This window comes from Odocoileus virginianus, chromosome 1 (assembly GCF_023699985.2).
Source record: "Odocoileus virginianus isolate 20LAN1187 ecotype Illinois chromosome 1, Ovbor_1.2, whole genome shotgun sequence".
In the NCBI taxonomy this organism is placed as follows: domain Eukaryota; kingdom Metazoa; phylum Chordata; class Mammalia; order Artiodactyla; family Cervidae; genus Odocoileus; species Odocoileus virginianus.
In genome coordinates this window covers 52,205,615-52,220,128 of record NC_069674.1, presented here as the reverse complement: position 1 = coordinate 52,220,128, position 14,514 = coordinate 52,205,615, and the positions used below count along the sequence as shown (strand labels likewise).

Genomic DNA, 14,514 nt, shown 5'->3' with positions numbered 1-14,514 from the left:
GCATGCTCAGCTGTGTCCGACTCTTTGCAACCCCAAGGACTGTCATCTGCCAGGCTCCTCTGTCCATGGGGTTTTCCTAAAAAAATACTGGAGTGGGTTGCTATTTCCTCCTGCAGGGTATCTTCTTGACCCAGGGATCGAATCCATGCCTCCTGTGTCTCCTGAATTAACAGGATTTTAGTTGAGGCAATCCCAGGTTGTTCTTCCTGCTTCTGGATCCAAGTTAGGTGTCACCACCTTTGCACTGCAGTCAGAAAAGGGAGGGGACAGCAGGGCAGGCCCATTAATAGGGTCTCTGATTGCTCTGGGTTCCCTTCAAGGAAACCCTGGTGCCTGCCTCCCTGCTTTCCTGAGGAGAACCAGCAGAGTTGCTTCCCTTTACACCATGACTGCCCTCTCTGGCCTCAGCCCCACTCCAGGGTGAGGGCATGGGGAGGAGTCATGCTGGGAAGGGGATTGCCAAGCCTTCCTCAGGGGCAGCCAGGAGCCAAGCCTGGCTTTGCAGGAAAGCACAGCCTGGAAGAGTAGTGGTATTAGCCCTAAGAAGAGAAGAGAAGAGAAGAGAAGAAAACAAACGTAGGCTCCTCCTCTGCCTTGGCTAAACCTTTCATCCTCCCCAGGGACAGTGGCGGCCCAGGAGTGTCGGCAGGAGCGGGAAGAAGGTGCCAGTCGTTTGGCCCCAGGTGAACAAAGTACAGAAAGTAGAGGAAGAAAGTCTCTCTCCTTTAATGCCACTCCCCTTCCTCCCCTCCAATCCCCAGTAAAGTCTCGGGACAACCTCTGCACACGGACCCCTCCAAGTGTCGTCATCCACCCTGGATCATCAGACAGGCGCAGACACCGCCTGGGTCCTCCTCAGTCCACCCGGGGTGGGCACGCAGCCCTCCCTGCAGCGTCCTCCTTCTCCCCGGCGCTGAGGAGGGGCTGCCACCCGCGGAGTCACAGGCGGAGCAGAGGCTGGAGGTGCCCCGGCGCGAGAAGACAGTAAACCTTTGGCAGGCAAGGGGTGTGGGTCCCGTTGGGAGCCTTGGCCGCTCACCTGGGCCCAGCCCGGCCCCCTGAGATGGGCTCCGTCTCCTCAGCGCTGGCGCGGTCCCGGTCCCGCAACGCCGTGGTGCAGTTGGGCTCGTCGCCGGCGCCCCAGCCCGAGGCGCCTCCGGCTGCCCCCGCTGCTCGCGGAGACCCTTTCGCGCTCCAGCAGACCCGGAGGCTTGGCCCAGGGCGTGGAGAGGCGGCCACCCGGCCCGCAGCCTGGGAGGCTCAGCGGGCGGCGCCGAGCCCGGAGAGGCAGGCGAAGTTGGCGAGTCCGGAGCTGTCCCCGGTGCTGAACAGTGAGGCGAGTATGCCTGAGTCCCAGCAGTCTCGAAGCCCCAGCGCCGCGGGTAAGTTTGCTTCTTTCTGTAAGGATGGCGGGAGTCGCTCCGTGGAGACCTAAGGGGGCCCTTTTTAACTTCAAAGGGAGAAGTGAAAGCTCCGTCTCTCAACAGGATTTCGGCTTTCTTGTTCTCTTGCCCATAACTTGCCCAAAAAATTGCCCATTAACTTTCACAAGTTAAGACTCATTTCTGACTCACTTCAATAAGGAGTTATTTCAGAAGGATCATGTTTCACAGGCGTTTAAACCGTAGCTGGCAAGGCAGTTTACCCTCTAAGGATCCCTTTTCCCATCTTTGCACTGGCGTCCGCACCGCGGGGAGACATCGTCCTTGTTGTTTTGGAAAGACAAGGATAAAGGAGGTGTACCTTTCTCCCAGGGGAACTGGGAAAAGGACAGGAGATTCCTGCTTGTCCAAGACTTATCCACGTGTGAAAAAAGAAACCTGTTTCTGCTGAAGGGACGTTGGGTGTGTGGTTGGGGAAGGACATTTTAAGGGTAAAGAGAGAAGTGAAGAGAGAACACGAGATTTGGGGTTGGTGGTGGGTCTGAATCTCCATCTCCTGCTTTCATTGTGATCTTGGGTAGGATACACTCCTTGTGCCTCAGTTTTATCATCTGTGACATAGAGATGATAATACATTTCTTACTAGATAGCTAGAAAACCTAACCAAACACAGTGCATGTAGAAGTAGTGAGTGCTATACCTGAACCAGATCTCTAAAACTTTTCAGCTGAAACTGAAGGGAGTTGTAAAACTTTTCAGTTTTGGGTTTGAAATATTCAAAGGTCCATTTCATAGGGTAGGCCCTGTTTTTGTATAAGTGGGAGGAAGAGTCCTTTGTTGGTACATGTAATTAAAAAAATCACACTAGAAAGATTACTAAATACATCAGCTGGTCTTTTGGTATCATACATAATTCCTCACTTTCATCCCAAGCAAGGTTGTGATGCTCATTGCTATTATCCACTGGGTTTTCAAGAAGAACTCATTAGATTTAGTGGGCAATATTAGTTCCTCTAAAGAGAAAAAGTGGAGTGAGGGAGTGACTCACACTTTGACTCTTGAGAGGTCAGGATATTATGTATCCTTATTCCCTTGAGAATTTTCTTTTAAAAAATATTGTGAGTTTATGGCTTTTATTTGTTATTGTTTCACTCAAACAGCTTTTTAAAACAAAAATTAAAAGAAGAAACAGGCCCATTGCCCTTGCATGGATTTGTCATTATAAAATATGCTAGTTTTTCCCATTTATAGGAAATTTTTGTGGTGTTAGTGGAAAGAGTACCAGATTTGGAGTCAGGATACGTAGGTCTTGCTAAGCTTTGCCTCCTAGGGCAGGAGACCTTTATTTTCTAAACCTATGCCATCTGCTCTTTTAAAACGAGTACAAATGGAGTTGTACTGCCATCTCCTATGCCATGAGGCTCAAAGGAAACTATGGAGATAAAAATTGGTTTGTAAACTAAGTACTATACAAGTGTAAGGTATTACTGAAGCATCTGGAGGCTTAATATTTTCTAACATGTAGGATACACAATTTTTTTAGATGATCTTATAGTCTATCACAGTTACATTGGATGAAACATGGATTGTTTATGAAATGATTCAATGTTAGATCATATATGTGTGTGATATCAGTTAAATCACAACTATATATGCCTATGGAAGAATATTAACATATTTTTCATCATACTTTTGGTGACATGGACAGTAGATTTGTATATTGCATAATTCCTGAAAACTAATTTCTAGGAGTTTGCATTGAATTAATTTCTGTTCTGGATTTGATGAATACATCCTGGGAATACTATTAGCTTTAACTTTTTGATTGAATGAGATTCTTTTTTTCCATTCCTTCCACTTTCTTTCATAAAGAAAATTTCAAATTAAAGATGACATTCTGAATTTTATATCACCTAAGAATACTTACACCAAGTTATTCAATTTCTATCCTTTGCTCTTAAAAAAAAAAAAGAACTTGAATCTTTGAAGTGTGGTGAGTTTAGATAGTTGAAATTGTAGATAAGGCTCAGTTTTTATCATCTTTAAAAATGAAATGAGTTACATTTACCTGGGTAGCCCTTGCTTGGAATAGATTGTATTTCTCCAGGTATTGGGTAGAACAGCACAGAACCTGTGAATCTGGGAGAAAAGTAGCTGTGCTGCAAACTAAAACCTTTACTTTACAAACTAAACTGAATATTTACTTGTGTGCTGTGTAACAGATGTTATTTTACGAGATGGTGGGATGGGTCATTTAGTTATCATTTTACAGATGAAGATATCAAGGCTCAGAGAGGTCAAGTCACACAGCTAGAAAATGACAGAATTTAAATCTAAATAGTCGAGTTCTGGAATTCTTACCTGTTTCTCTATATTACTTAAGTGCTGTGGGTTTATTTCCCATTTTCCAGTCCTTCAGTCTACTAGTATTTAGTAACATTCCTTGAAAACTTTGTATTCTCTGAGCTATGCTCAGGGAAACCAAGGAAAGTACATTGGTTCTGGGAGGGAGCTATCAGATTAAGGAAGAAACAGTCACCTCAGATATTACTGTGGTGGTACTTAAAGCCAAAAATTTTAAGGGGAAAGTTAGACTTGGGGTGCAGAGTCAGGCCAGTAAGGCCAGATGTTTCCCTGAATCTACATTAAAGGCTCTGAGGTTCTTAGATTTGTCTAGCTGAGGATGATGTTAGTTTCCTAACTCTTCTCTTATGATACTGTTGTGAAGATATGGTATCAAAACCTGAGGCAGGATCTGGCTTATATTAAGCATGGTGTTTTGTAGGCTTGTTTGTTAGAACTTTGTGGCCCCACTCACTGGTATAAAGTAAGGACCAGGCTGATTCATTTTTAATAAAAGTTATCTCAGAATAAACAAATAACCATACAAAAAAACCTTCCACAACGACCCATCTATTGTATAATCATCAGAAGTAGGTTGTCTGAGGCTCCTAGCTTTTGTTAGAAATTTCTTTGGGTGGGGAGAGACTTTGACATTGTTGATTAAGGTAATTTTTGGTTAATGATTTGTGTATTAAAATTGTTGGGGCTTTCTCAGTTTTCAGTTGTTATCTCCTCACCCCTTTTTTGTACTGCTGTTTTAACATTTGGAAAGGTGTATCCTGCAAGAATTGGTTTCAGACTGCAACCAGTATTCGTCAGATGATGGTCTTGAAACACTGTCTTACTGAATTTGTTTTGTTTGTTTGTTTTTGGCTATGCCTGGTGACTTGTGGGATCTTAGTTGGAGAAGGAAATGGCAGCCCACTCCAGTATTCTTACCTAGAGAATCCCGTGGACAGAGGAGCCTGGTGGGCTGCTGTCCATAGGGTTGCACAGACTCGGACATGACTGAAGTGACTTAGCACGCATGCATGCATTGGAGAAGCAAATGGCAATCCACCCCAGTAATCTTGTAGGGACAGAGGAGCCTGGTGGGCTGCTGTTTACGGGGTCACACAGAGTTGGACAGACTAAAGCAACTTAGCAGCAGCAGCAGTTCCTGACCAGGGACCAAACCCTGGCCCTGGAAGGGAAAGCACTGACTCCTAACACTGGACTGTCAGGGAATTCCCTGTCTTGGTGAACTTTATTGCCTGCTACTTGGTTTCCATCTACGTCTTCTGTGACTCCTGATAAGGTTACCGCCTTTGGGAGGAAAAGATTTCTTCTACCCACTTAGATTTATAGTCAGGAGCCTGCAAATTAACTGACAGTAGCTTAAGAGGAGAAAAGACAAGGTTTATTTATATTCACCCGAGGGAGTACTTAATAATGAGTAACCTGCTGAATAGCTAGAGGTAAAGATTTATATACCAACTTGATAGAAAGAGAGGCTGTTTAGGGCTTCAGTGCGAAAGAAAATCTGAAAGGTTTTATTGAACTTTTCCATGCTAATGGACAGCTGAAACTGTACTTCCTAGTGCTAAGGGTCAGTCTTGTCTCAGTTTGGAAACTCCCTTGGGGGGAAAGGGGTTGTCAATGGCAGCTGTATTTTCTGGACACTCTGCTTAAGTTTTGAAAGTGCTCCTTGCTGTTGCTGTTGATCAGATGTTTTCAGTTTAAAGTAAGTGTCATACCACTGTGGTGGGCTAATAATCCCTTTACCACTGTTTGCCTTTAACTCCGTCCTCTCATATGTTAGAGGCCTTAGACTGCCACTTCTAGGGTTAAGGACAAAGATCCCACACACATCTCATCTTTGGTGTTATATTGTCTGTAACTTACTCAAATTGCCCAACCTAGACAGTAGTTTGTGTGTGTCTGTGTGTTTTTCATCTGCTTTCTGAGTGCCTAGTTAACACCTTATTGAGAAAGTTTATTCCTCTGTTCTATTTTCCCCCCCATAGTTTCAATTTATTTATATTTTTTGGCTGCTCTGGGTCTTCGTTGCTGTGTGTGGACTTTCCCTAGTTGCACTGAGCAGGGGCTCCTCTCTGGTTTGGTGCTTGGGCTTCTCATTGCAATGGCTTCTCTTGTTGGGGAGGATGGGCTCTAGGTGTGCTGATTTCAGTAGTTGTGACTTGAGAGATCTACAGTTCAGGCACAGCAGTTGTGGCACACGGGCCTAGTTGCCCTGCAGAATGTGGAATCTTCCCGGACCAGGAATCAAACTCTTGTCCCTTGCATTGGCAAGTGGATTTTTAACCACTAGACCACCAAGGAAGTCCTGTATTCCTACATTCTTCACCTGTCCTGTTCTTTCAACTGCTCCAATTATGTCATGTCTAATTATATTAAAGGCTTTTAAAATCAGCATAAAAGTAATTAAGAGTCATTTTTCATTGCTTGCAATGAGTAATATTTAAGATATGCCAAGGAACTTCTGCCCTTGCATGAACAAGGAGTAAGAATCTGGTGAATCCAGTCCTCTATACCTGCCCGAGGGACACCCTACTCTTAGGTCTCTGATTTGGGTGGGAGACAAATTATGAGGTAAGCTGATTAAGTTGTGTATATTGCTTCACAATAAATGTTTAAAAAAAAATAGCTGGCCACATTGAAACAGCCACGTCAGCCAAGAACAGCTATGTCAAAATGGGCATCAAAATGTCACTTTGTTCTAATGCATGGTGTGATCTCTTTCTTGAGTGTGAATGAATGTCAGTTGCACCCAATTCTTTGCTACCCAGTGGGCTGTAGCCCACCAGGTGCCTCTGTCCATGGAATTCTCCAGGCAAGAATACTTCAGTGGGTAACCATTCCCTTATTTAGCATGTCTTTCTGACCCAGGGATTGAACCTGGGTCTGCTGCATTGCAGGCAGGTTCTTTACCATCTGATCCACCAGGGAATCCCGTGGTCTCTTTCTTTATAGACAGTAACCACTCGGCCAGATCCCTCCAAGGTTACATTTTGAGTTTCATAGTAGAGCAGGGCAGGGGATGTCTCTAGGTTCTTTCCCTTCCAGACCCCACATTAAGGGCAGGAGTTTCCCAGAGGCCCTTCTCACCCCTGCCCCTGAATAAATATCTAGGTCATTCCCAAGCACACTCTGAGCCTCTCTATCCCAGAGGGAGGAAGGGAGGACAGGAGAAGTGTTCTTGGAGGGTCCTGTGATCTCAGATCAAAGATACTCAATATGTCCTGTCCTCTCAGCCCAGATTCCTCTCTACATATCAGCGCCTATCAGCCCTGAGTGCCCTGACCGTCTCCAAGGCTCCAGTGGCGGGGACATCAGGTCTTGTGATGTCTGAAGGCTGCGGGGGTGAGAGGGCGTCCCACACGGCATCCGGGCCCTCTGTGCGCTGGGGGCCGGGCAGAGGGAGGCTCTGCCCACGGCCAGCTGCCCAGGCTTTTCAGAATTTTCAGGTCGTTTCCCTGAGAACCAGACCCTGCCCACTTTGGGGGAAAAGCAGCTGAAGGGATTTTCATTCACTCTGTGATCTTGGCAATGACTAGTCTGTAAGCCAGTCAGTAAGAGTTTCTGCTTTTTCCGCCCTGTCACTTTTTCCACAGCCATACTAATTGTGGGCTCCCCGGGGAGGAGGAGAGGAGGCTTGTGTTCTGTGCCCAGCCCTCTCCAGCATCTAGCCTTTCACTATATTATGTCCTGAGATTTGGTCTCTACCGGGTCAGGAAGCAGGGAGAGGATGAGAGTGTCAGATTATTAGGAGCCCAGATCACTGCCTGCACCCCACATCGCTTTTCAAGCCGTCTCAAAATGAAATGACCCCCGGTACAAGGTGAGTCCTCTTTTTCCCCTTCTGAGAAGGTTCCTCAAAAAAAAATTTTTTTAAATGGCTTACTTGAACATACAAACTTTAAAAGGACTAGAAAAAAAAATTAATATTTATTTTGTTACTTTGTTACACTTATCTCAAAATCTCAAGTTGCAGTAAATACATTAGTTTAGAATATAATTTTTCCCACTCTTACATTTCTTTTACTTTTTAAAAAAATTTTTAATTTTTTTCATTTATTTTTATTAGCTGAAGCTAATTACTTTACAATATTGTAGTGGTTTTTGCCATACATTGACATGAATCAGCCGTGGATTTACATGTGTCCTGATCCCCCCTCCCGCCTTCCTCCCAATCCCATCCCTCTGGGTCTTCCCAGTGCACCAGCCCTGAGCACTTGTCTCATGCATCCAACCTGGGCTGGTGATCTGTTTCACCCTTGATAGTATACTTGTTGCAATGCTATTCTCTCAGAGCATCCCACCCTCGCCTTCTCCCACAGAATCCAAAATTCTGTTCTGTACATCTGTGTCTCTTTTTCTGTTTTGCATACAGGGTTATCATTACCATCTTTTAAAATTCAATATATATGTGTTAGTATACTGTATTGGTCTTTATCTTTCTGGCTTACTTCACTCTGTATAATGGGCTCCAGTTTCATCCATCTCATTAGAACTGATTCAAATGAATTCTTTTTAATGGCTGAGTAATATTCCATGGTGTATATGTACCATAGCTTCCTTATCCCCACTCTTACATTTCATAAAACACTTTTATTTTGGTTTTCTTGAGATCTGATTTATTCAATAACTTAACAAATACCTGCATGTTCATTATGTGCCCAAACACATTTGTTTACTCTTCTTACAAGCTTTTTTATCACTAGTATTTTTGTCTTCACTAAAGGCATTTTGGGGTCATCTGACATTTTTCCAGAGCACAGCATCTTCACCTGTTTGTACGACATGCTAAACATACTATGCTGTTTGTATGACAGCGCTTTTGGAATCTGTGAGTAATGTTGTCACTGGAACTTTTTATAAGGCGCAGACTGATGGAGGTTTAGCTTTTAGCCATTCTGATTCACCTCTCCTCCTCCTTTCATGAAGTCTGATTTGTAACCTTTATGAAGGAGAGACGGGAGCTCAAGTGTCAGTGAGTCCATCTTTCCTGAGGGTTAACTTGGTGTGCGTGCGCGGGCACACACGCACACACACACACACACACACACAGAGTCCTTGCTGGTCATGTGGGCATACATGGCATTAATGAATCTTTATAGGTAGGAGGGATCAAGGAAAATATATGGTAGTAGATACCTACTTCTTTAGTGTTTTAGTATGAGTTGAAAATGGCTTTATTATTCTTATAAACATAATACAAGCTTGTTGAAAAAATGTCACTGTAGAACAATGCTAAGAATAAAGCATTAACAAACAGCCCAAGATAACCACTGTTAACATTTTGTTGAATATCCTTCTAAGTATCTCTTTAAGTGTACACACACACACATATTTTATATAAATGATATCATTTTATACTTGCTATTTTATGATATAATGCTTTCTACTCAGTAATATTTTATGAGCATTTTTTTAGCATAGTTATACATCATTGTTTTTAATGGATGCTCTTCTGTGTATAGTATAGTTTATCTCTCACTCTCAAATTGATGGATTTTGGAGTTGTTTCCAGTTTTATTTATTATCAGCAATTCTTTGATAAACATCTCTGGATTCTGAGTCACAGTTATAAAGATAAAGGCCTTCTCTAATCTTATCCAAGTCTATCAAGGAATTCTCCCATTTTTTCCTAGTAGTTTTATTTTTATTTTATTTTATTTATTTATTTTTTCATTTATTTTTATTAGTTGGAGGCTAATTACTTCACAACATTGCAGTGGGTTTTGTCATACATTGACATGAATCAGCCTAATTTTTATTTTAAAAAATTATTTTTGTTATTTTGGTAAAATATGCATAACATAAAATTCACCATTTTAAGAATTTTTAAGAGTAATTTAGTCAGTGGTATTATGTTCACATTGTTGTTTTGCCATTATCACTATCCATCCACAGAACTTTTTTCATTTTGTCAAACTAAAACTCCGTTCCCATTGAGGAACATTTAATATCTCACCATTACTATCCCAGTCATCCCCTGGCAACCACTATTTTACTTTCTACATTCAGATTCATCTCTCTTTCCCTTTTTGTGAAGGTTGAGTTTTAATCTGCTGGAAAGGAGAGGCTTGAGAATTCACTTTATAAAGTGACTACTTTAGGTACCGTGTATAAGTAGAATCACGTGGTATTTGTTCTTTTGTGACTGGCTAAGTTCTCTTTGTATCATATTTTTAAGGTTCATCCATGTCGTAGCAGTGTCAGAATTTTTTCTTCTAGTATTTTAAAAAATTAAAAATTTAAAACAGAGCAAAGTTGAAAGAATTTTATAGCAAACATTCCTATATCCACCACCTAGATACCACCATTTACATTTTACTGTACTTGCTTTATCATGTATTTATTTATCTATCCCTCTATTCATCCCTTCCTTTATCTTATTTTTGCATTTAAAATTATTTTGCAAGTATAAGTACAGTCTTTCTTAAGTAAATCCACATGCATACCACAAACTAGAGTTTGATATTTGTTGACCCTTTTTTGTTTTGATGTAAAATTTATATATGACAAAATATGAAAATATTAAGGATGTAACCTAAACCTCTAGCAAGATAGAAAACATTAGCATCATCCCAGAAAGTCCCCTCATGCCCATTCACAACCTCCACCCATTCCACCCACAGATTCACTCTCCTGACTCACTGTTCTGATTTTTTACCATTCTACATTCATTTCTGTGTCTTCTAGAATGTTCTGTAAGTGGAATATCATATGGCACAAATTATTTTCTGTAAACCTTATATATCACTCCATATGTTTTTGAGAGTCATCTCTGTTGGTTGTATCAAAAATTCATTTCTTTTTTAAAATTTGATTTAATTAACTAATGTATTTTTTTACTGCACTGGGTCTTCGGAGCTGCTCACGGGCTTCCTCTAGTTGCGGGGAGCCAGGGCTGCTCTTCACTGTGGCGCACGGGCCCCTCACCGCGGTGGCTTCTCTTGTTGTGGAGCAGACGCTCTGGAGTGCAGGTTCACTAATTGTGGTGCACGGGCTTCGTTGCTCCATAATCTCAGAGATCTTCCCAGACCAGGGATTAAACCTGCATCCCCTGCACTGGCAGGTGGATTCTTAACCACTGGATCACCAGGGAAGTCCCCAAAATTCATTTCTTTAGCTGAGTAATATTCTGTTGTATGACTATACTACAGTTATGATTCGGTGATTTTATTTTGTTTCCATTTAATTACATTTGAAGTTTATTCTGGTGTACCATGTCAGGTAAGTTCAGTTCAGTTCAGTCGCTCAGTCGTGTCCGACTCTTTGCGACCCCATGGACTGCAGCAGTCCAGGCCTCCCTGTCCATCACCAACTCCCGGAGTCTACCCAAACTCATGTCCATTGAGTCGGTGATGCCATCCAGCCATCTCATCCTTTGTTGTCCCCTTCTCCTCCTGCCCTATACTTTTCCCAGAATCAGGGTCTTTTCACATGAGTCAGCACTTCGCATCAGGTGGCCAAAGTATTGGAGTTTCAGCTTCAACATCAATCCTTCCAATGAACACCCAGGACTGATCTCTTTTAGGATGAACTGGTTGGATCTCCTTGTGGTCCAAGGGACTCTCAAGAGTCTTCTCCAACACCACAGTTCAAAAGCATCAATTCTTCGGCACGCAGCTTTCTTTATAGCCCAACTCTCACATCTATACATGACTACTAGGAAAACCATAGCTTTGACTAGATGGGCCTTTGTTGGCAAAGTAATGTCTCTGTTTTTTAATATGCTGTCTAGGTTGGTCATAACTTTCCTTCCTAGGAGTAAGCGTCTTTTAATTACATAACTGCAATCACCATCTGCAGTGATTTTGGAGCCCCCAAAAATAAAGTCAGCCACCGTTTCCACTGTTTCCCATCTATTTGCCATGGGACCAGATGCCATGATCTTAGTTTTCTGAATGTTGAGCTTTAAGCCAGCTTTTTCACTCTCCTCTTTCACTTTCATTAAGAAACTCTTTAGTTCTTCTTCGCTTTCTGCCATAAGGGTGGTGTCATCTGCACATCTGAGGTTATTGACATTTCTCCCCGCAATCTTGATTCCAGCTTGTGCTTCATCCAGCCCAGCGTTTCTCATGATGTCAGATAAAGGTTTATGCTAGTATTTTCTAGGTGGCTCTCTGTTTATCTCAACAGTATTTATTAAAATGTCTATCATTATTCCATTGATTTGAGATGCTAACTTTATTATACACTGACTTCCTATATACATTTGAATCTTTCTGGATTGTCTATTCCATTTCATTATCTATATATCAGTCAAGTTCCTGGAAGGAAGTAGAATTCCACTCTGATGGTTCAAATAAAGGGACTTTCACAGAAGTATGGTCAAGGTTCAAGGAACCTGATAGGGATGATGAAGCATCCAGACTAGCAATGGTGGAAAGCCATTGCGCTCCTAGGCCTGAGGGAGAAAGGAGAGCAGAGAATCTTACCAGATTTCTGTGTAGGAGGGAGCAGAGCCACTGCCTAGAAATCAGTGAGGGATCTAGAGGGAACCATCTGGCCTTTTCTCACCCTCTGATCTCCAGCCAGGGCCTCCACTTGGCTGAACCCACAGGAAGCTAGAGGGCAGACGTCAACAGATGCATGGAGGAAACAGCAGCGGGGCAGAGAAGGTGGGAAATGAAGTGTGGGTAATGGCCATTGGAGGAAAAGCAGCATAGTCCACCTGCTGTTCTGTGCCAGAACCACAGTGTTCTAATTATTGAGGCTTTGGGAAGATCCCTTGGAGAAGGGAACAGCTACCTACTCCAGTATTCTGGCCTGGAGAATTCAATGGACTGTATGGTCCATGGGGTCACAACGAGTCAGACACGACTGAGTGCCTTTCGTTTTAGAAGAGTAGGGTCTGCTCATTGCTTTCCTTCCTCAGAAATTTTCTGGCTGTTTTATTTTCCATATGAATATTAGAATCAATCTGCCTAATTAAGAATGAATTAGAGATAAAACTCAATTTGTTGATATTTTTGTTGGATTAAGAGATTTATGTGTTAACCTAGGAGGAAACTAAGATCTCGATGTTGCTGAATTGTCCTTTTTATAAACATGTCTTTACATTTATAAGGAATCAGCTTGACTTTTCTCTTTACATCAACAGATATGAATAATCAATAGATTTCCTAGTATTGAACAATTTCTGCCCATTATAGAATCAACTTTACTTGGAAATAACATATTGTTGTTTTAATGTGCTACTGTGTTCTGTTGGTTAATATTGTATTTAGGATTTCTGTATTGGTATTCTTAAGTGACATTGGTCTTTAGTTTTTAATAATGTGCAATATTAGATTTTGATATCAATGTAATACTTTTTATAAAAATAACTTAGGTTTCTCTTTCTTTCTGAACTCCATGTGTCCTAGATCACTTCAGTGGTGTCTGACGCTTTGCAGCTGTGAGCTATAGCTCACCAGGCTCCTCTGTCCATGGAATTCTCCAAGCAAGAATGCTGGAATGGGTTGCCATGCCCTCTTCCAGGGGAATCTTCTCAACTCAGGGATTGAACCCACATCTCCTATGTCTCCTGCATTGACAGGCGGGTTCTTTACCACTAGTGCCATCTGGAAAGCTCCCCGCACCCCCACCCCTCAGACAAGTTCAAGTAAAACTGAAATTTCCTACTGTTTGAAAGTTTGTATAGTTCCACTGGACACTATGGACCTGGTGCTTTTTTGAGGGGCAGTTTTTTTGGATAACTTCTTTTCTTTCTCTGCAGCAACTGGACCAGTTGGATTTTTGGTTTCTTCTGAGAAAACTTCAGGCAAATTATATTTTCCTACAAATTTCTATTCCATTCAGATTTTTAAGATGTATTTATTTAGGGCTGAGTAGTTTTTTATTCCTTTTTGAATTTTATTTATAAGCAGGGTGGACTCAGAACTCTCTACTAATTAATGCACTGGGCACAATCTTTGTAGTCACTCCAGGTTTCCAGTTTCTGGATTCTGTGAAGTTGTCCATTTCTTTCCTCTGTATGTTTTTGCTTGCGCATCACCACCCCACAGCCTCATGGGGTATTCCTTTGATTCTATCATTCCCCAAAGTACCATCCACCCAGGATTGTGGGTGTAGCTGTTTACAGAAGTCTTAGGGACAGAGGAGATGGCTAACATTGAGCTCAGCACAGCAAACTGCTTAATACCATACATTAGACTCTTCTTTGCATCATCTCTTGGCATACCTCTTTTGCTTTGCTCTTTTCTCTTTCCTGCCTAATTCTATCATCTTCCTACTGCTCAGAATTCATCTCACCTATTATAGAGAGTTTCCTAGTTCTCTTATTCTTAGTTCTTCTCGTGTTGATATGCTGGAGCTCATTTTTCACAAGTAAGTATAATAAGATTTAGCAATAATAGTGCCCGGGGATGATGAAATTCAGATATAACACAATGGATAATTTTCCCTTGCCTCTGCCCAGCTGGATTTTAAATTCCAGTCACTTGTGAGGGTGAGAGCGTGTGGTGAAGTATGGAAGTGACTCCTCTCTGATCAAGTGGAACTTCCTCAGTTTAACGTAAAGTGCTCCTGACTCCCTGTCTGAGCCAAGAAATGTCCTCTGTCTTAGGACACTGTCTGTCTTCCAGGGGGCGGCAGGCACTGCCCTGCCTTACCAGGCTGGTCAGGCACAGAGCTTCAGCCCTGTGTGATCCTGGCTTTTCTCTTCTTGTCCCCACCTGTGCAGGGTTTTAACTGGAGCTGTATTTCCCTGCCTCCCCCACATCAGCCAGGAAAACCATACAGCTTCAAGGAGCATCCCCACAGTCCCACATGC

General features: G+C 42.4%; 1 protein-coding gene across 6 annotated transcripts in view; it reads left to right on the top strand.

Annotated features, from left to right (window-relative positions):
• The first annotated feature begins 847 nt into the window (after positions 1-847).
• PDE1C (phosphodiesterase 1C) overlaps positions 848-14,514 on the top strand; it is a 585,243-nt gene continuing 571,576 nt past the window's right edge. For 4 of the 6 annotated variants that reach the window (XM_070468251.1, XM_070468240.1, XM_070468257.1 and 1 more), the window contains exon 1: positions 848-1,382. In XM_070468251.1, the coding sequence (XP_070324352.1) occupies positions 1,064-1,382 (319 nt within the window). In that variant the 5' untranslated portion in view covers positions 848-1,063. The remainder of the gene's footprint in view (positions 1,383-14,514) is intronic. The other 2 variants (XM_070468248.1, XM_070468246.1) reach the window with 1 other exon arrangement.